Raw genomic sequence first — 21,585 nt, forward strand, 5'->3', positions numbered from 1 at the left:
CTTTGTTACTGCAGCTTCGAAGACGTTGTTCGAGCCTCAAATGGGGAGCTTCCCATGTCGACAGACAAAGAACTCCCCAGAACAGGGTAGCTGTAATAGATTCATATGGGATTTTCAATGGATACAGCGCAGGACTGTTGGTATTTCTTAGCTTAGGTCAGCTTTATTTCTCTATAGCACCATGATTGCGTAGGGGGGAAAACATCTGTCAACAACTTTGCCTACATGTCATCACGTTTCCAATTGTGCAATTGCCAACTTCTTGTAAGAACACACCATAAATAACATATGTATTCCTGGATTCAAACCTCAGGCCGATCACGTGCTCGACGGATCATCAGAGACTTCAGTTAAATAGCCGACTTGACAAGTCGCCGTGGAGTCAAGTCGCCGTGGATTTCACCCCGCATTTGGTGCTTTCAGCTCGCCGACTCTACTCTGATGCCATTAAATCAACATGCATGACCGACAAGACCACGTCCCTACCTTGGTCCTTGCCCATTACCACTGAGATTGTGAGCCCCAAACGTCTTACTACAATCCCCATCTGTGCCTGCCAGAGTGTGGCCAACAACTCCTTCAAAATCCATGCTCTAGGCGATCACGGCATCATGAGTCCTCCCACTCCAAAATCTCTTGGGGCACGACAACGCGTTCGACGGGCCTGCGATCTGTGTAAAAGGTAACCACATTTGGACGCCATTGTGCACCCATTTTCTTGATGTGAAGCGCACTGAGAGATGACATATCTGTCTAGAAAGAAGATACGCTGCACGGGGGATCTGCCATGTGAGCTATGCGTACGAGACGGCCTAGACTGTACGTACATGGCACCGTACCGCCGAGGACGGCGGCGGCGAAATGCAGCTTTAAACACTCATACCTCGGCCTCTCTGATGACACATTCTGTATCGTCTGCCAGCGATTGGCTATCAGAGCCTCCAGCCGACGACCAGGACGCTGTCGTCCCGCAACCCCCTCCTGTTGAAACCAACAGCCAAGATCTGGATTCCAGCGCTTATCTAGCCCAGAGGGTAACGTCTCGAACCTCGCCAGCGCCCGGAGAGCGTGACAGACAGGGACATTTCATAGGTACTTCATCAGGCCTCGGCTTCTTATTCCGATTACACCGCCGTCTGAACCAGAACACGGGAGGAGCAGCGTCCCAAACATCTATCTTCACTCTTGGCGATCCAGCACTCCCAGCGTTTGATGAGATGAGTTTTGCAGTACCAACTCGCCACGACGCCGATGAGTTGACACGAACTTACTTTGAGCTTGCTTCCCCAACGTACCGGTTTCTGCATCGACCTACAGTAGAATCCTGGATCAAGCAGCTATATGACAACGGCAGCATCACTGGCCCACACAGCAACAGCAAGTATGCCGTTGTCTTGAGTATGTTTGCGCAAGCTTCGAGATACAGGGGTGATTCGGTGTCAGCAAGCTCACTGGAGGGGTAAAATATGCCCAGAACATCCCTGAAAGGTGGCACAACGGGATTCGTTGACTGACTTGACTATGCCAGGCTCCAGTACTTTCAGGCCGCCGAACAGCAGTTGAATTGCCAGACAGAATCTGCATCATTGACAAGTGTTCAAGCGCTTTTGGGATGCTGTTTCTTTGTCCTAACGTGTTCACGACTGAACCATTGTTGGAGCCTTTTCGGGACGACTTCGAGACTCATCCTGGCACTTGGCCTACATCGCAGAAAGACCCAAGGGGCGCAGCTGTTCCCGGTCGATCACATCGAGACAGAGTCTCGGAAACGACTTTTCTGGTGTGCATACAACCTAGACAAACACCTAAGCGCTATATTCGGTCGACCTTGCGCACTCCAGGATGACGATACAGACCAGGAACTGCCTGCTCTTGTGGACGATAGCGAATTGACCGTGAGCACCATGAGTGCTACGACGGGAAATAGTATGAACGTAATGTTGTGCCCCCTTCACAGTCAAAAACTTGGTCGGATCCTGAATAAGATCCTGAGGCGTCTTTATGGGATTCGAAACCTCGATCGGCCGATGAGGGGTCTGGCGATGGCAGAACTTGGCTCAGACGTGGATCAATGGAGGAACGATCTGCCTGCGTTTCTTAATCCGAATAAAGTGGACTCGCGTCTGCTCAGGCCTCTCTTCCAGCGGCAGAGCAACCTTTTAACCTTGGGAGCCAGCCATGCTGAGATTCTCATCTACCGCCCCTGCCTGCTGGACGACTACAAAGAATATGATGTATTCCAAGACAACCAAGAGACTATCTCTAATGTTCAGCGGTGCTTGAACGCCGCCCTAAGCATTGTCTCTGTTATTACCATCATGGCTGATGCTGATCAGTTATTTGCGGCATCATGGTTTACACACTACCAAGCCTTCTGTGCTGCTACTGTGCTGTACACGTTCACACTCAGGAACAGTTTTCAGGATCCGTCTGTGTGGTCCAAGTACTTCCAGGCCGCCGAGAAATGCCAGGGGACGATCGCAGCGATCAAGTCAGAGGACTCTTTTGCACGACGCTTTTTGCTCATCATGGAAGAATACCGTTCAGAAGTAGTTCAAAAGGTTCAGCGGGACTCGGATGGTCTGGCGCTCTCGTCAGAACTCCTGTCAATTGATGACAACGCAGTCGAAAACAATGGTCTAATGGAAGGTGGGAGAGCCATGGATAATGTCGCTTTCCTCATGGATCTTCCTAATTGGAAACAATTGGATTCCCTGGTAAGTTTCACCTTCTACAGCATTATCCACAGCTCGAAAGATTCAAGGCTGACGTTATGCTGCAGGCTCTAGATATAAGTGACCTTGTCCCTGGCATGGAAATGGCCATGGAACCAGTACAGTGAAGAGGAGAATCAGTGGCAAAGCCGGATCGCTCGTTCGACGGGCCCTTCAGTAGAAACAACTTATTGCTGGGAGTTCACGAGTCCCACGTGGTAACCATGACTATCATCGAAATTGAAAGCATCTAATCTATCAAGTTGTTATGCGATCATATGGAATAGCTTCACCACCGAACCTTCCTCCAACTCCTCAACCAGGGCCTTAATTTTCTGGGCCTTCTCTTTTCCTAAAACCGGAACGACGAGGCTAAAATACTTGGCCTCCGCCTGCTCTCTGTTGAAAGGGTGCTCTGGCTCGCCCAATGGGAAAGGTATGTCGACATCATGGCTCTCCCCGTCTGCGTACTCAATGTGCAGCTTACTACCCATTGCCTTCACCGTGTCGTCAATGATGCATTCTATGTTGTCTGACAAGATCCGAATGGACTCATCCTTGAGCCGTTTCGCAAACTCAACCCCGGTTTCAGGCCCATAGAGCCAAGCATGGGCCAGTTGAAAATATGCGGAGAACTGGGCATCGACGATATTGTCGGGATGCAGCTTGTTAGGAATTCGTGACCCCACCACAATATGATTGGGGGAGCTCAGAGAAATGATCATCTTCTTGACCTCGCGACCCTTGTTCTGGAGGCCAATGCTTCCTCCCACCTCGATCAGGCCGTGCGTCATTCGGCAAGCTGGATACGGCTTCAGGGCCGTCTCCAAAAAGTCCCAGCGCACTCCAAGGTCAGCCGTGAGGGACGGCAAATCGTGGCCAGTTCGCGGAGTGTAGCTGTGCAGGAATCCATACTTGCCCTCGATGCTTCTAGCCGCCCCCACGACGCCAGCTTCAGCAAGAGATACACAGACAAAAGCGTCGTGAACGGCGAATCCCGGATGAATCCGCTTGTTCCAGCTTCCATTCTCCAAATACTGCATTGACCCAGCGGCCTTTGACAGGGCCAGCCCAAAAGCAGTTTCGATAGTTGAGGCACTGAGTCGCTTCAGAACCGATATGGCAGCAACCGCACCGAATATGCCCGCGGTGGCCGTGTTGTGGAAGCCTCTCTCGTAGGCATCGTTCCGAAGTTTTCCTCCCAAGCGGCAAATGATCTCATAACCCACAGCGGCAGCCAGAAGAAACTGCTTGCTAGTAGCGCCCTCGCTACCAAGAAGTTCTGCCTGAGTGAGGGCTGCAGGCCAAGCACAGGTTCCAGCATGCAAGGTACCAAGTGCGTAGGTGTCGTCAAAGTCCATGGTGTGGCCAAAGGTGGCATTCAGCAATCCTGCGTACTGAGGCAGGAAGTTACTGCCTTTGAGTGGAACTGTGCTAGATCCATTCCGGGCACCCAGGGCAACGATGCCCTGGACGATCTGTTCCGTGGACTCCCACTCATGGGATGCAGCAATCGTAACCCCTAGGTAATCCAAGAAGTATTCCTTCAGTCGAGAAATGAGAGTAGGTGGGAGGATCGAAGGCTCAGCGTTAGCGATGAACTCAGCAAACAGCTTGGTCACTGGATGAAGTTCATTCGTCGAAAGGATAGTGCCACCGTTGGAGCTAAACTGAGCAGTCATTGTAGTGTTCTTTGGTGATTGATAACGACAGGCGTCCAAGATTGATGTTGAAACTAATTAACAGAGATTCAAGCGCTATCAGACTCCTTTTGGTAGTTTATTCTCAAGTATGACATCCGGTAAATATAGCATAAAATGGTAGGGATAAGAACTAGTAGAACCATCGTTCGGCTATTTCGGCAACATCGTGAAACACCCCGCAACGGGGAGATATCTTGTTGGCCTTTCCCGGCTAACACGTGAGAATCCCATTGGCCGGCTAATATAATTCCGCTCTTGCTTTCTCCAATGCTGCGCCACTTCCTTTCCGGGCATTAGCATAGCCTGGCTTCCGTACGAGGCATTAAGATTGCATTTCCAACAGGCACTGGGAGTGGTAGCTTGAGCATTGGGAGCTGACCATCTGGATATAGTCATGGTGAGGAACCATATGTCATAGAACCATGGCCACAAATACAGGACTTCTTCAGCACATGGCGCTCTTATTCAGAAACGTATTGCAGGTTTTCCTGTCCCCCAACACTCACAAGCGAGCCAAGCATATCTTGCTCTGAACGCCCAGCCCAGGTATTTCCACGGCTTGATCGTATTGATTGATAATATCTCGAGGCATCGACAGCAAGTAGAGTAGATCGTCACCCAATGTCTTAGGTAGGGTGGGGTAAGCCAATACCGAAACTCTCTGTCCTTGATTAGCAGGACACACGACAGACTGGCTCGCTTCGCCACGTTCAATCAGTCTACGGACGAATTAAACTGCAGCGTACTAGATGATTCTACCGCTATTTACGATCTCCTCGTTACCTATTCGTTGTTTTGTGAATCTCGGCGATTGATACGAGTGCGTTATGATGATATCAGTCCGGGCTCTCGACTAGATAGAAACTTCCTAAGACTTCGCTTACGGCAACTACGCATGAGTACCGCATTGCTTGCTTTTACTTCTTGGAGATTTTAACACTTGAACTCCTCTCGTTTGGCATCGCGATATACGTCCACAGAGTCGAATGTGATTATAGTTTACATGCATCAAACAATAGACCACTGGCAGGGAGATTGTAGCCCACTCCGCTCCTGTCGCCAGGAATATCCGACAATTTGTGTGCTACTTGATGTGATGCTTCTGCAAGTACAAAGGTTACTTGTTGTGTCATCAAATCTTGGGTATAGGCTTCAGTTGTGTTGCGGCTGTGTTGCGGCTGTGTCACATCCGTTGGGTCGCTCAGAAGTCCACCCCCCACCGCTTCTTCGAGTTCTTGACCAAGCAAGGAGGAAGGCAACATCGGTCAACAAGTAGCCACTAGCAGGTTAGATTCGCCAAAGGTCGCGGTCCATTTGCGAAAGAAGCCCTTTGTCTTTTACCTTTGACCAGGGGTCAAGGAAGACCCGATTCTCATTAGTCAATCCTGACCCTTCAACAACATTCATTCCGATTTCCCGCCTGAAAAAACCCTCCTCAAGGAAATTCAACCTCTCATCAAGCTCCGAGTTCTCAGTGAGCGATCATTCGCTCCTGACAACCCAACCCCACCGGGCCGTAACGTCTCGTTGTAACCCCGCACGGCTCCGAACACGTCATTGTTGATGCGCCGTGTGTACTCTTCTCCCCACGCTCGACGCTGGAACGTCTCGGTGAGATTCCTCGACTTGAGGTCGTAGTCGATAATGTCAGGTTTGACGAGGGTAAATGCCCCTAGCTATTGTGGCTGATTTGTCATCGGGGAAAGTTCAAGCTCCACTCAGCTTCCAGAGGGAGCCAATAGGCTCACAGCTGCATCGCCGGTCATCCCACAGCATGCCGAGGCAAGTTAAAGGTGATAACGTACTTGATAAGCATGCGGATCAGACAAGCATGCGGATCAAAAATCTCAACCTCTAAGATATAAATCACAATAAAAACATAATAAACTATTTAATTAATTAAAACTACTTACTATATTCTTCCCTAGATATCTTAATTACTACCTGATATATTCTTATATTATAACCGGGCTTACTATATATACCATAGCGCTAAACCCCCGGTCGCGCCGACCTTCCTTAATTACTACTTCTCGACGATTTAGCTACTACCTACGCATTAATATCTATCTAATTAATTACTTGCCTTCCTTTATCTAGAGTTATTTTCCCTCTTTTCTATAGGCAGGTCCTTTTTGCCCTCTGCCGCCGGCTTAATACCTTATTTACCTATTAAAGGTCTTAGATCTTAGCCCTCATTAATACTATCTCATATATAACCGCCTTTGTTCCCTTAGAAAGAGACTTTAATACTTTTAAAATTAATTTAAGAGAGCTACTTTTATGCCTTTTAATTCTTCTTTTAAGGTATTTAAACTAAGATTAGGCCTTAAGGATAGTCTTTAGGGTCTTTAAGACCTAAGGGTTAGAGGGGCTAGCCTCCTCCTCGGTAGGCGTTGGAGTCCGTAGCTATATATTAAGCTTCGAGACCATACTTTCTAGGTCAAAAGGAATAAGCCTAGCCCCTTTAAAGGCTACCTTGATATTTTTCTTTATTATAGTAGCTTAAAATGCGGCGTAGAAGGCTAGGAAGAATTCAGTCTTTAAAACGTAGGTTATAGAGCATCTGATTAGATGCTCTATTTCTCGACTATAAGCCTTCTTAAGTAGCCCAAAGTAACTAACGTTAAGGGGCTAGAGTAGATGAGATGAATGAGGCGGCATATAGAGCGTGATAATATTATTCTCCTCGCAATATATCTCAAAGTCGGCCGAGTGGTGACTTTCGTGGCCATTAAGGATCAGAAGACGATAGGGACCAGTTGATCGGTTGGTTATGTGCTGATTAAAGTGCTTTAGCCACTCGAGACCTATCTCGTTATCGGTCCAGCCATTTTGAGACGTCGCAATAGCCTAATCGCCCGGGAGGTTGCTTTCTTGGTACTAATTGGCGAGGTGATATTGGCCCGTAACCACGATGAACGGCTGGATAGCCTGGCCTTCCGCATTGATCGCCTGAATGACTATAACCTATTCCCGGTCTCTAGGCTGCACTAATTTCGGTCTTCCACGCCTTTCTGCGCCTATGACGACTATCCCGCTCTGAATTAGGCCTATTATAAAGCTAGTCTTATTAAAGTTATAAATATCTTCTAATTAGATGCTATACTTCGCGATTATATTCTTAATAAGCTTAAACTAATTACGAATAATAATTAGATCTTCGCATTTAGCCCTCTAATAGTTATATTTATAAAAAAAATACATCTTAAGCTCTAGGTATCACTTAATAAAGTTTCTAGCCTAGCGCTTGCTGATAGGTAGCGCGTTGCGGTTAGCGAGTAATTAGTTAGCTATTTCTTTAATACTACGTAGTCGCGGGGGAAATCCTCGTAAATCTAGGTCGAGAATAAATTAGATAATGATCTATTCCTCTAGATTAGATAGTTTGCGTGATTTAGGGATCTAATCGCAACGCGTAGATATGCTATATTATCGGCGATAGAGAGTAGTATAAGAGATTTCATAGACCTTTGCGGCGCATCAGAGACTTAATTTTAGGTTATTTTGATAGGCCTAGAGCGCAAGAAGGATATTAGCCTCTCTATTTGACTGTGGCATATTGGGTGGTTGAGAATTAATTGATTAAATGGAAATGTTGTAGGATAAGGGATTTTTGATCCGCATGCTTGTCTGATCCGCATGCTTATCAAGTACGTTATCACTTGATTACAATTCAAACCGGCATATCAAATCGTATATAATCCGTCAGCTACAAGTCCGCGTGTAAATTAGCTCTGTTGCATGTTTGAGTGACAGCATTGTGAGCCAACGACGAAGACATTTCCACTTCATTATATATATAATTGAGTTCCAGGCGCTTCAGAATTATCCCGCAATGCCCGCCCCTTCTATAGCCATTTTCGGCCCTCATGGCTTCATTGGCAAAGAGATTGTCCCTACGTTCGTGGAGGCGTTGCAAAGGAAGGAAATATCAGCTCTGAGACTCGCAACACAAAGCCCCAATTCATCTATCTATGATGATGCCCGTACCCGAGGAGCAAGCATTTGCCTTGCTACTTTTGACGACAGATCTGCACTGCGTCACTTGCTGGGAGGTGTTGATGTTGTTATATCCTGCATGGGAACCAAGGGAAATTACAAGGAAAACAGAAAGGTTTTGGTAGAAGCTTGTGAGTTCTATAGCGTTGGGCGCAGCTGAAGAGGCTTTCAAACTTACATAGCCCCTTAGGCGCCAAGGCCAAGGTCAAGGTCTATATCCCCTCTGAATGGGGTACCGACCATAACAACATCAAGTATGACCACCCAATGTTCATCAGCAAGCAAGAGCATCATGCCTATGCCGAACAGCTTGGTTTGAAGACTGTTGCTATTTATACGGGTCTAATTATGGAGACCTCATTCTGCAAATGGTTTGGTAAGGGCCGCTCTTCTCATAAATGCTCAAATCAATTGTAATCTAACGGAGATAAGGGTTTGACACAAAGAACCGCACATGGAATATTGTGGGCACTGGAGACAAGCCAGTTGCCATGACATCGCAAAGAGACTTGGGGCCCCTCACACTACAGACAGTATTGCTTGCCTTTTCAACCCCTGAAAAGTGCCCATCATACCTTAGGATCGTTTCTGACAACCGATTTATCAAGGACTATCAGAGGATTTTTGAGTCTGAGAGTAAGCAGAAACTCAAGGTGATCCGTACCTCCCTTGAGGATGCTGAGCGGGACTATGAGCATAATAAAGCGTCAATTCCCTCCAATATGCTAGGTAAGGACTCTTCACAAACATAGTGACGCATTGCTTATTCTTTTATTAGGGCCATTAATGAACTTATTGGTTGCTAATGGCTCTTTTGACCACACCGCCAATGCGCGTGAAATCATCAACCCAGGACAACAATATTTCCAATGGAAGACCGTGGATGATTATGCCAAGGAGGTTCACGGTTTGCCATGGGAGAATGCGTCGCCATGGTGAGGCACGAGCATGGGTGGGCCTTATCCTGTGTCTCTACATATATTAAGGGCAAGGATCACAACCATCATGAATAGCTTCACGGTCAGCGTGAACGCTACACCATAACTAGCATCAGGCATCAGCCTGGTACCTATGAGATCGGCAGACTGAACATAGGTATCAGAGACCGACTCTCGTCACTCCTTTAGATAGAAAATCAAGGGCTTATTTGATCCTCATGGCCCATCAGTACCTGCGGTAACATAAAGTCTCAAGGCAATTTACCAGCAGAGGCACCTGTCATCAAGAAGACCATCGAGCGCAGTAAATTCTCTCAGCCATACTATGTCCTTGATCACTCTAATTACACTAAGAGCAGTAATGCCATCCCCTCCCTACATGTGGTATAACTGTAACCTAGCCCAGTGCATACTCCAAGGCTTTTACGATGCCAATGTCAAGTGGGTTGAATCAGCTGAGTCAGCTCTTGGTGATCTACCTCGCCCTCGCTACTACGAATAAGTCCGACTCCGGTCTCATTAAAGTTCGAACCGGGCCGCACATAGACCAACCGACGAAATGCTTCTCCTATTAATGTCAAGTTGGTTGAATCAGCCGAGTTAGCTCTTGACGATCCACCTCGCGCTCGCCACCATGAATAAGTCCGACTCCCATCTAATTAAAACCCGGACCGAGGCCGTATATAGATCGACGAGAAACTTGCTATCCTCTTACTATATACCTCCCCTCTATGTATGATAAAACCATAACCTCCAAACTCCCCAAACGGCTTATATCCTATTTCCCAAAACATATTTCCCTGGCTTTTCCCAACCGTTCTTCAGCATAAAGGCATCACCATGTCTACGACTATCACAACGTATGTTCCATCCCGCGTCAAAGCCGGGCCTCGACTAACCCTATTTGCAAAACTCAAGCCGCGCAGGAGGTATGCAGAGAGGAGCTATTTTCCTGGAAGCATCGAAACAAGGCCTCCCAGAGACGCTTGATGAGAAATACATTCTACAGTTCCCCAAGCTTTCACGTGAACAGGCAGGCCACTTGAGGCACTTTTACAACTTGACAAAGCAGAAAGACGGCGAATGGCGCCATATGGGGAGTCAAGAGCCAGGCCAGGAATGGCTCGACGCCTACCGCTACCAACTAGCAATCATGACCTACGCCGCGGGAGCCGCTCATTATCACCACCTGCCTCTTTTGAGATCCACCTTCAAGTCCTTAATCGATATGCTAATCCATAAGATGCTGCTTCGGGACGTATGGGGCTATTGGTTTCTGACCAGTCACAGCGGCAAGCGCATGGACCCCGATCTTCAACAGCTGAGACAACCTTGGGCAGACCCGGTTGTTCGAGAAAACATCATGGTATTCTTCAGTCTCCGAGTTGAAGGTAATCTGACTGACTCTGGGCAAAGTACTCCGGGCATTTGCTCCTGATGATTTCGCTCTACACCATGCTCTTCAACGACGACAAGTACAACGTAGCCGGCGCACTCACATTTAACTGGAATCCCATTTTCTGGGGCATGGGCCCAGAAAAGTTCTCATACACTAGGCAATCTCTCCAGGCCGCCATTTTGAAGGAAATGGAGCTTGAGAACTGGATGGGAGTCTGCTGCGAGCCCAATGCCATCTTCGTCGTTTGCAACCAGTTCCCGGTTAGTCCTTTGGCCTCTGGTCTTGTCAATTGTGCTCTAACTGATGTTTTGGAACAGCTAATTGCACTACGTTATAACGATGTGAGAGATAACACGGACATCTCCTCAGATGTCCTGGCAAAGTATCAGGCAGCATGGAAAGCGAAGGGCATGGTCCAAGACAACGGGTTGTTTTTCGACAGCTTTAACCCAAATCAGGGCAGTAAGACTGCTGGTTATGAGGTTGCTTTTACGTCTTGGTGAGTTACTCCTGGCCGAATGTCTATGAATACGTAGCTGAGTTGACCGATGCTAGGGCTCTAGCATTCATGAATTCATGGAATCATGAAGCTGTCAGTAAGATCAGTGCGAATCTGGCTCCCGGCTTTCTTGCCAAGCCGTCGCTCGAAAACCATGTTGTCGTTCCACACCCCAGGGTATCACTCAAAATCAGGGAACTGGTATCGACACAGGGAATAGAAGCTATGGATCCTGCCACCTTTGCAAAGGCATCGGACATGGTGTCCGAAGACGAGCTGCTACTAGTACGTTCACCATTCGCAAAGCCCAACTTCGCATGCGCGATGATGTGGGTGTCTGAGCTTGGTGATCGTTCCCTATTGGACGGCATGCTGTCATACGCAGATGCAACTCTCGACCCGACCTGGGAGGAGGGAGGCTTATTCTATCCCACCCAGAGGTCGGCAACACCATTCGACTACAGGTCCCCAGATATTGACGCTGTTACTGGCAACGCCGGCATCGCATATGGACGCCTCAACGTCTTTGACGGACAACACAAGATGTACGAGAATCCTTGGACCGACGAGCATTTTACCGCTTTTCCTTTCGTTACCAACGTGGATTTTTCAAGTGGTGTGGACTTCTTGCGCGGCAATTGGGATGCTGATTTAAAGGCGCTCGCGGTTACTATGCGATCATGGGATGGGCAAACCAAACGATCAGTATACGCCTTCTTCGCGCCGGCCTCAGCCTCCGCTAACAAAAGACGGTTAGGATCCAGCTTCGTTTTTCTGGCCTTGGTGAAGGAAGTTATGGACTTTATCAGAACAACAAGCTCCGTGAGGTGTATGATGTTAGGGGAAGATATACAATGGTTCAGGTCGATCTGGAAATTTCTGGCGATGAGATGGATGTCATTCTTAAGCAGAAGCAGTAGTAAGCTATCTGATTGTTACTCAGGGCGGAGGGAACCTCGCACAAGGGATATCCGGTGGCTAATTGTTGAAAATGCATTCCCCTCCATATTGGCCCTGGGTTAGATTTCTCATAACCAAGATGATAGTGAAGTAACTTCACGAAGACCCGTGACTTTGGCTGCATATGCATGCTAATCCGAGCCCGAAATGGACTCCTGATCAGAGAGAGAAAAGTAGTATATACTATTCACCGCGGTTCGAATCAATCCTAGCCTTAATATAATTGTTTTCAACCCAGCCGCCCTGCTTATTACCCTTGGCAGAGCAGTCGCAGCTGTCAATGGGAACGCGCATGTAGCGCATACACTCATCATAGTCAACTTTCCAGCCGCATACTTCATAGACCTCAAAGGAGACTATGAAATGGTAACCGTGTCCTGGTGATTTTTTATCCTCCCGCCTGTAGTTGGATCGGACGGAGCCCTGCGTGTCGTCATCGATGACATTGTGGCAGAAGGAGTCGGCAGCAGCTTCAATGGACCCATAGTTTATCTTCTGGCCCGAGTCGTAGCAGTGCTTCCTATTCTTCGAGTGATCTGGAGTCTTGAGAGTCGGGGTAGGGCTCTCGGTGGTCGACGTCTCCTCACTCTCCTCAGTCGTGGTAGCAACCCATGACGCACAGCTTGTTCTCTCGATGCATACCTGCTGACCGCCTGGGCCCATGGCACACTGAGTGCGTGTGTCAGTCTCGGCGCAAGAGGAACCCTCGGGCGTGGAAATTGTTGGTTCCGGTAAGTCATGAGTGAGCGTTGGCATGTCGGTCACCATCTCAGAAGATAAGGACGATTCCTCGCTAGTTGAAGTGGTGCTTTCAACAGTAGAGGATGTAGACGACGGGGAGGATGTCGTCGTCCTATTTGGAGTCATGGTGCCAAAGACCTTCTCAAGTTCTGACTGAGCATGATCGGCGGCAGCGTCTAGATCTTCATCGCTCTCTGCGGTATCTGGCCACTTTTCCTTGCCAAAGACTGCTGTGCCTTCTGGAGACGAAGCGGTGCTTGTGACAGTCGCGGTCACGCTGTGATCAACGCCTTCGACCTTGCAGCCATAGACGGTTCCGCAAGTGGAAATGACATCGCTTGTCACCGTGCCGGTCGTTGTGGCATCGGCAGTGACGCGATAGGAAGTGCTGGTGACGCACAGTTCGGCTGATTCAGTCTCGCACTCTGTGGGCTCTTCAGAAACCGTTGGAGTCTGGTTGGGCCCAATACTGGAGGCAATGCGTTAGCGCTCAGTCCTGGTGTAGATCAATGGCAAGTGGCTTCATACGTGTACTCTGGCCAGCTAGGGAGAGGTCCTTTGGTGTTGATCTCGATACCACCTCCAGGTGGGAGCGAAATAGATGGTGGGGGGCCCCTGCATGTTGTTAGAGATACTGCCCAATCGAGGAGGCACGAAACAAATCAAAGAGGCTCATACGGGGGATGAATGCCCGGTGGACCGATCACCATCCACCCAAAAATCGGCCCAATGCAGACGTCGAAGAACCACAAGTTGCAAGGAATCATGAAGCCATCATCTGTCGGCTTCGGCTCAGTGACCGTTGTCGTCACTGGAGTGATAAAATAATTATCCGACGTAGACGTAGGGTCGCTCATCTTGGTCGAGGGAGGTTGATCGTCGTCGTCGTCACCGTCACGAGTTGTGACTTTGGCGTCTTCCGTGGTGGCTTTGTCAGCGGAATCTGTTGTTTCTGTCTTCGTTTCAGTTGTAGCGTCGTCTGAGCCAGTGCTAGTAATTTCTCCAGATTCAGTCAGCGAAGTGGCCGCCGTGGAAGCCATGGTATCCGTGGGGGGCGTAGTGTCTGTGGCTCCGGATTCGGTCCCAGTCGATACGGTTGTCTCTGATCCCGTTATCTCTTCGGAGGATACAGTATTGCTTTCCGTAGATTGAGAGGTGGAGAGGCTTTTCGTCTCAGTTTCGGTGGTCTCAGTAGCAGTAACGTCAGACTTAGTAGTATCGGCAGTAGTAGCATCGTCAGAGGTAACATCGGACTCGGTTGTCTCCGTTGTAGCAGTATCAGACTCAGTAGGCTCGGTGGTCGTAACATCAAGCTCGGTAGTCCCAGTCTCAGTGGTTCGGGTGTCGCTTCCAGTGGACCTGGAAGTGGTTAAGTCAATGATAGTCTCAGATCTCGTGGTTTCTGGTCCGCTGGCCTCCTGAGATGTGGCAGTAGTCTCAGAGCTGGATGTGGTTCCGGTTGCATCAGAGATACCGCTGGACACAAACGAGTTCCCACCCGTAGTCTGCGTCTCGGCAGCCTCGGTAGCTTCATTAGTCTCGGTACCAGTAGTCTCAGGCTGGGTAGCCCCAGTTGTAATAGTCTCCTCCTCACCGGTCTGGGTTGCAGTGGTTTCCTGTGCCGAGGTCGGGGTTTGGGTGGCCTCTGAGCTGTCGATCAAGGTGGAAGAGTTCTCGTCAGATGTAGCAGTTTCAGTCTGGATTATCGTTGATACTTGGCCATCCGAGTTGGTGGTAACGATCCCAGACAAGGTCTCTGAGCCAGTTCCAACTGTAGATATATGGTCATCCGAGCCCGTGATGACGTTTGGGCCAGTCGGGCTAGTCTCTATCGCGGAAGGGACGATAGTGGTCACTTGCCCGTCCGGCTCTGTAATCACCGTGGGGATGGCAGTATCTGATTTGATTCCAGTCTGGGAGCCAATTGTTGTTTCCTAACCATCAGGCCCAGTAACAATGGTTGGGTCAGTTGAGTCTGGGTTGTCACTAGTTGTCGGAAGGATAGTCGAAATGTGGCTATCTGAGTCGGTAATCACATTGGGAACAGCAGAGCTGATGCCAGTGATGGGCAACACAGTCGAGAGTTCACCATCCGATCCAGTAATAACGTCAGATGCAGCAGGGCTTGACTCAATGCCGTTGGGGGAGGAATGAGTGGATTTTTGGCCGTCTGGGTTGGTGATGACGGTAGAAAACTCTGTTTCGGTGCCTGCAGAAGGAAAGACGGTTCACACTGCACCGCTCAAGTCGGCAACCGTGGTAGGGACAGGTATCTCAGTGTTCTCTGGTGGAAGGATTGTCGATTCTTGGCTATTTGGGTTGGTAATGATGGTTGGAGTAGCTAAACCAGTATCTTTGTCGGTATTACTCGAGGCAGTTGCGTCAGCTAGGGCAGTGGAGTCCATGTTACTGGTCCTTGTGTCCTTGGACGGTAGCTCGGATGATCCCCCGGCAGTGCGAGAGGTTCGATCGGAGGAATCGCCTTCTGGGGTTGGAGGGAGGGTTCCGGTGGATCCTTCTGGTGCCTGAGAGCTAGTCTGAGAGCTGGAGGCATGGTTGGTACTGTCTGGACCCAGCCCGGTTGTTTCCCCTTGGGTCTTGGAGGAATGACCAGGCCTACATCTGGGGAAGGTCGTGATTTCGCTGCTCAAGGGTTCACCAGGGGGCGTAGCGGAGACGGTAGGCCCATAAGTCAGAGTGCCAGATATTTCCATATCAGTAGTGGGATGCTCGGGTTCGGGTCTAACTATCGTAACGATAGTAGTGGACCAGTCAGGCCGCAGAGAAGAAGTGCGAGTGATCAGCGGAAAACACAATTCGTTGTCACCACACCCCCATCCTTCGCGACAGCAGCCCGCACCACAGCACGCCCTACCTAAGGATAAGGGTTAGCAATAGTTCAAGTGCAACGTGACAGATAAGAAGGCGAAATACCGGGGCCACAAATATGCTCAGCATATCCATCCTTTTTTGGGCAGCAGGATTGATCCCGCCCAATGGCGCGGCATTCCGTACCGCAAAGGCAGAAGCCGGCCTGGCATTCCGGTTCAACGCCGTATTCTGCTGCCAAGGCCAGGTGATTTCTGATGAGCAACAGAACCGGGCTGAAGATGAAAGCCCTCATGATGGCAAAGGGATTGCTCTCAGCCAGGCAAGGTGCTTGATGAAGGAGTGACAATGATGTGAAAGAAGGGATGCTCCGAATTTGATATTCGAGTGTACTTGTCAAGAAGACGTCTCATTGGTATATGTATGTATGATAGATTGATGGTAACTTGTCGAGAGGAAGACGCAACTATCCAAGTGTGCAGAGCCATTCATCTCATCATCCTTCTGCCGATCACTCCGGCCTGTCAGCCCAGGTAGAGGCCATAGCCTGGACCTGGTAATGCTAATCCTATCACTCAACACCGTACCAACACCCTCGGGGCCGTGCATGCAATTAAGGTTGAAACAGGAGCTGCATATCGGCGGTTTCAACTGCAACCTCGACCGAAGGACTCTTGTTCCCGCCCCGTTTTGCCCCACCTTATCCAAAAGGCACATCTTAGGGTTCCGGGGACGAGTTGAGACATTTTGCGAGCGTTGTTGGTTGGCAATTTGTGTCAGGTAAGACCCTTCATGATGAATACGAGAATCTAGCACGGACATAACTCAATCTGTCACTTATGCACTACGAGTGGATGCTAGCCCCAATCTCTTTTTCCCGAACAGCTCATGTGGTTTTGTTGGTTGTTATCGTGTTCTTTGACAATATGGCCGCATCCCATAGCAGATGCGTTCTCTGGATAGTTTGTTGGTTGCGGTTTACTAGTCCCTGCAAAGTGAGTTATTATCTTCTTCAGCTGAACTCGCAGCCCGGCAAATGCAGGAAGAATTTTATGACCAGATGATCAGACGGTGGGCCAATAGGCCGTGTCGTCACCCAGTTCTATCTCTTATTGCGGTTTCACGTTGAATATCTAATTACGTGGGCTAATCGGCCAGTTGTGCTGACCCTCGGCTTTATACCTTGGTTGTGCCAGATGGCACATCACACCGTGGCCATCAAGTTCTTTATATCATCGTCATTTGCAAGGCATCCAATTCGTCTCTTTGCTCGATACCTACATTCCTTCACCTTGTTCTCCCATCTTCTCAATCGTTCAGCTTCGTGTTTCGTTTCGGCTTACAGCATCCGTCAAGATGTTGCTGAAGCTCTTCTCCTCATTCCTCGGCTCGTATTTAGCGACGTTCACCATCGTGTTGGGTTTCTTCTCGCAGATAACGCAAGCTCTGGACAGGAAACATGTCACCCAGGTCTTCAAAGTCAAGGAAGGCACTGAAAATGGTGGCTGTGACAACTATCCCGTCGATGAGTGGTTCGCCGAAGCGTTTGATCTCGCCAACCATGTGGGCGGGTGTTTCGAGGCCGCTCAAAATGCTCTGGCGAAACGAGATCTGAAGCACGACAGTTTTCAATGATTATGTGAGCATGGCACCTGGAGGAGCAACTACTGGCATATAGCACAGTGATCGTAGGCTCGTTCATTGCTTGGGTCTAGCATCGTATGGGAGTTGAAGCATAAACCTGCGTCATGAAGTGTCGGTCATTTAAGAGCCGTGCAAGGGCCAGAAGGTTTGGCGTTGGCGAGCAGTCGAAGAAGCAAAAACTTAATTGATGCTTTTACGAACTGGCGAATTGGCTGGCAACTTGATAAAAGGGGCGTCTATACCACAATTTGCAGCGGTGAAAATGATGACGGCTTTACTGTCAAAGCTTCCAAGAATGTAGTTCTAGCCAAAAAGAACTGCCTGCTCGTATGCGCTAATAATGCCCTCATCTTTTGCCATCCAACTAGCAACAAGATACCCCCTCACATCGCTAAAATGCTTCATGCTAAACCGTTTCTCTAATGATTCGACCCTATTCAAGGCGAACTGACGTTCGATCTCATCTGTGAGTTCCTTTGCAATGATAGAGATAGGCCATAAAAGCGTATTATCATAGGGCGAGACGGGTGACAACAAACGAAGTAGCTCAATCCCCCACGACGGAAGATTTCCCATCTCCAAATCATTTTCGTCTAGCTCTCGGTGGTCATAGCCGAATGAGAACCACCGGTCTACAAGTTTTTGCTTTCGGTAGACTGAGGCTGCTACGCGGTAGAGCTCCGAGACGATGTCTTGCTCGTTCCAGGTCTCTGGTCGGGCCAAGTGTTCAAGTCGCCGGAAGTACGGATTTAGAACAAAGGCTGGTTCTGCAACTGGAAGCCTCCCACAGAATTCGCTTCTGTCAGGCGTATCGAGCGCGAAACTTGGAAACCAATCCAACCGTCCATCCCAAACTGCGATCTCTTTATCTGTTACTGATAGGTCGCCGGCACTTAGCCTGGCGATGATCCTGGGGAATTCGAAGCGCGATCCGGGGTCACCGTGTCTAATATAAAAGTCTGAAAGCGTCGAAGTGCGGAGCGAGGTTGACCTGACGAGATCGTTATAGAGGAAAAGGCTAGAGAGAAAGGCCATGGCCTCGTTCCACTGCCACCTGGAGTTGTCGACAGGATTTCCATTTGCAATGGCTAGAAACAGCCGATCCGGGAAGAGCCGTGCAAAGAATCGTAGATGTGCAGTCACGTTTTCTTGCCGTTCCCCACTGAGCTTCTCGTAAAGAATCATAAGGACACATGTGGCGAGGAGATGCATTATATCGCCATCATCGATAGTTGCTGCCTGAGATGCCACAACTTGGATGACATCCATAGTTGAGGCTGACTGGACCTCCTTCTGGACCCCAGATTTGTTTATAACCGATTCGATAAGCTCCCGACAACCACGGAGAGCCTTGTATCGGAAGAACAGCATGGGTCTTTCCATGGCGAAGCTTCCGTGCTCCCAGCTCTGAACGCAGCTGAGAGTTAGAACGGCATCCAGAACTACCCGACTTTGCATTGAGAGAGGAAGGAAGATTCGTAAGAATGGGTTAGTAGGGCCAGCGCAGGTTGGGTATGTCCTGGAGAAGCGTTGGATGTAGTGGTCGAGAGCGTGTGACTCTATAGGATCGAGTTCGAAGGGCCATTCTGAGATTTGGCAGAGGCGCTGTAGGCCCATTTCCTGGTCAGACTGGCTGGAAAATGACAAGACTCTGACTGATTTGGGACTCGAAGCAGATGGGCTGTGATCTCCTCTTTGCGAACTAGGCTGGCCGGCCATAGGTTCGGGGTTATTGGTACGGTTGGGGAATTTGGATGGACCTCTCCTCTTCATCCCCGCTCTGCGAGAATCATCTTCCCAGACAAGCTTGGTCTCGGTATTGCAATCCAAGCCCAGCCGTCGGCAATTACCACATGGGAATGTGGTACTGTCGCATTTCTTTCTCCTGTGATAGATGAGTCAAGATTCGCTGACGCAGACTGGCGATAGCGTACCTATTCCTGCATGTCCAGCACCCTGTCCGAGACCGGCGTTGGCACTGCTTTGTTTCCATCTTTAACGTTGTCAAATGAGAGGGGCTTGAGACATAAAGAAGATGACTTTCTGCAGATCCAGAGGCTTCCTAATTGATTCCAAAGACGTGATGTGAGGGGAGAGTTGAGGTTGAGTGATGAGGCTACCAAGCCCCCTAGATTATCAGTGGAGTCATCGATTAGCGCCCCTGCTACCCCGCAAAGCCGGAAGATAAGGGAGCAGGGTACGGTGGCAAGGCATCAAAGGAGGAAATGTGTGACAACCTTCGGCTTGCCCGTAGGTGAGACATGACACAAGCAAGTTTTCACTGGTTAGGCCATTTGTAGGAGTTGAAAGACAAAGCCATGTGATATCTCATCTCACGCACCTTTTGGGGCGATTTCTGTACCGATAGCAAGTGCTGAGTAGCTGACTTGAGCAGAATCAACGGTGCACCTTTTTTTCTCTACAGTTACATGGGAGCATGATGACCGCCGAGTTTCCCAGGATAGGTACCTATCACAACCTCAGAAGGATATAGATTCAACGCAAATGTTGCTTTTACTTCTTACAGCTTAGAATTGCCATCTAGTTCCATTGTCGTCAAAGCTCTAAGTGAGGCTAGTTTAAAAATCGCAAAAACGAGCGCTCAAAGAGATGGGGGGGGGGGAAATGAGGGTAGCGGCGATTTCCCTTTGCCAACTTTCACTCTCCATGACAAATGCCACTGTTGCCAATGCTTCATGATACGTTCGTAAGCTGAATAGTTAACAAAGGAGTGCAAAGAATGCGAAGACCCTTCGGGGCTACTGTAGAGGTAGCCCCATCTCCTCAGTCGTGTCCCGGATGTACTGGATCATCTCCTCTGACCACTTCTTTATCTCTTCCGGACTGACAGTCTCGACTCTACACAAGCCAGCCTTGCCCTCAGCATCTGACTCTGCGACATTCTTTGCGTATCGTTCCTTGAGGGCATCTGCAGCGATACGAGCCCGCTGAGCAATCACATCCAGACGATATGTCGTCCATTGGTAGTACAGCTCGGTGAGGTGAGACTTGTTCCTGACGTTCTTGTTGGTGGTGTCATCCACGAGCAGGGGGTTCTTTGGCCGGAAAGATGTGACAATGGTGACTCGTTCCGGCATGTTGGTCACAGGTGCTGCTGTATGCGTGATGTAGCGGCCCTGGAGGAGAACAGCGCAGCCCTACACACCGTTTAATACCGCATCGTGCATGAGCAAGATGTTTCACTTACCATTTGTGGCGCCTTCACCTTGAGGGTTGTCCCGTCACCCTTCATAAGCTCCGTCTCGCCACCAGACATGTGTCTAGCATCTGAAAGCATCACGACGCAGACCCAGGGGTGGGAGTCCTTGTGCCACTCGATGATTGGCTTTGTCTGGTCCGTGACCTCTTGTTTCTTGGGCTTGTCCTGCTCGAACTTTTTGATGGCTTCTGCGGTGGCCTCGGGGGGTTCGACTGTGGTGTTTCTGACAGCGTCAAGCCCACCCGGACCAAGTTGGACGTTGGTATGGCTGATTTCATAGTCCATAGCTGGAACGAGCTCGACGCCAGCAATGTCACTGACAATCTTCAAAACTTCGGGGGAATGCCAGAACTGATGAATGAACGGAGCATAGCGAGGAGCCATGCCGCGAATCTGGACGGAACCGGGGCGGGTGTGGTGGAGGCAGTTGTCAAGACCATCCTTGCTGAAGAGATCTCGTCGATGCTGCAGAACAGCCTCATGGGAGAGCAACGGGAACGGCTCTGTTGTTGCAACTGGCGACAGTGCAGTAGGCTCAAGGGCAAGGTCCTTCATGGTCAAGATAAACGAAGGAGGAGAGTAGGTCAGGTGCTTGGCTGGACTGAACTGCACACCGGATCCCTGCTTCGAGGAAGCAAACTGCTGGGCGCTCTGGGCAAGGGGAGTTTCGATAAGAGCTGAAGGAGCCATGGTGGTTGTGTCTTGGACTGCAGAGTCAATGACTCGAAAAAGGCAGGGGTACTGATACTAGAATTGGAAGCTGGCGTTGATGGTGAACAGATAAGATGCTGAACAAGCCAAACTTACCTTCTTATATAGATAGCTGTTCTGGGGGACTATTTTCCCAAAAGAGGTTATTCTAGACGCGCTGTGTCACTGCTTCACTTTCGTAATTCGTCGTGATGATAACGAAGGCGAGAGCATAGTAACTTACAC

General features: G+C 49.3%; 6 protein-coding genes across 6 annotated transcripts; 3 read left to right on the forward strand and 3 right to left on the reverse strand.

Moving 5' to 3' along the window:
• Nucleotides 1–2,318: 2,318 nt before the first annotated feature.
• LRP88_12533 (uncharacterized protein) lies at nucleotides 2,319–2,842 on the forward strand (the record flags this gene model as incomplete). The annotated part of the gene is made up of 2 exons (XM_083248926.1): nucleotides 2,319–2,717; nucleotides 2,783–2,842. The coding sequence occupies 2 exons, from the start codon at nucleotides 2,319–2,321 to the stop codon at nucleotides 2,840–2,842; spliced, it is 459 nt and encodes a 152-aa protein (XP_083095381.1).
• Nucleotides 2,843–2,980: 138 nt separating this feature from the next.
• Nucleotides 2,981–4,396, reverse strand: LRP88_12534 (MmgE/PrpD family protein; the record flags this gene model as incomplete). The annotated part of the gene is made up of 1 exon (XM_083248927.1): nucleotides 2,981–4,396. The coding sequence occupies one exon, from the start codon at nucleotides 4,394–4,396 to the stop codon at nucleotides 2,981–2,983; it is 1,416 nt and encodes a 471-aa protein (XP_083095382.1).
• Nucleotides 4,397–8,255: 3,859 nt separating this feature from the next.
• On the forward strand, nucleotides 8,256–9,358 carry LRP88_12535 (uncharacterized protein; the record flags this gene model as incomplete). Its single annotated transcript, XM_083248928.1, has 5 exons — nucleotides 8,256–8,320; nucleotides 8,450–8,550; nucleotides 8,610–8,795; nucleotides 8,852–9,148; nucleotides 9,198–9,358. 5 exons carry the CDS (start codon nucleotides 8,256–8,258, stop codon nucleotides 9,356–9,358), a joined length of 810 nt encoding a protein of 269 aa, XP_083095383.1.
• Nucleotides 9,359–10,510: 1,152 nt separating this feature from the next.
• LRP88_12536 (uncharacterized protein) lies at nucleotides 10,511–12,175 on the forward strand (the record flags this gene model as incomplete). Its single annotated transcript, XM_083248929.1, has 5 exons — nucleotides 10,511–10,723; nucleotides 10,774–11,016; nucleotides 11,074–11,255; nucleotides 11,312–11,800; nucleotides 12,013–12,175. The coding sequence occupies 5 exons, from the start codon at nucleotides 10,511–10,513 to the stop codon at nucleotides 12,173–12,175; spliced, it is 1,290 nt and encodes a 429-aa protein (XP_083095384.1).
• A 223-nt stretch (nucleotides 12,176–12,398) lies between these two features.
• LRP88_12537 (uncharacterized protein) lies at nucleotides 12,399–14,617 on the reverse strand (the record flags this gene model as incomplete). The annotated part of the gene is made up of 3 exons (XM_083248930.1): nucleotides 12,399–13,425; nucleotides 13,485–13,571; nucleotides 13,635–14,617. 3 exons carry the CDS (start codon nucleotides 14,615–14,617, stop codon nucleotides 12,399–12,401), a joined length of 2,097 nt encoding a protein of 698 aa, XP_083095385.1.
• A 5,848-nt stretch (nucleotides 14,618–20,465) lies between these two features.
• Nucleotides 20,466–21,339, reverse strand: LRP88_12538 (uncharacterized protein; the record flags this gene model as incomplete). Its single annotated transcript, XM_083248931.1, has 3 exons — nucleotides 20,466–20,541; nucleotides 20,606–20,808; nucleotides 20,878–21,339. The coding sequence occupies 3 exons, from the start codon at nucleotides 21,337–21,339 to the stop codon at nucleotides 20,466–20,468; spliced, it is 741 nt and encodes a 246-aa protein (XP_083095386.1).
• Between the last annotated feature and the right edge of the window lie 246 nt (nucleotides 21,340–21,585).

This window comes from Fusarium phalaenopsidis (genome assembly GCF_050370095.1).
Source record: "Fusarium phalaenopsidis strain FUZ10S chromosome Unknown contig_32318, whole genome shotgun sequence".
Lineage (NCBI taxonomy): Eukaryota > Fungi > Ascomycota > Sordariomycetes > Hypocreales > Nectriaceae > Fusarium > Fusarium phalaenopsidis.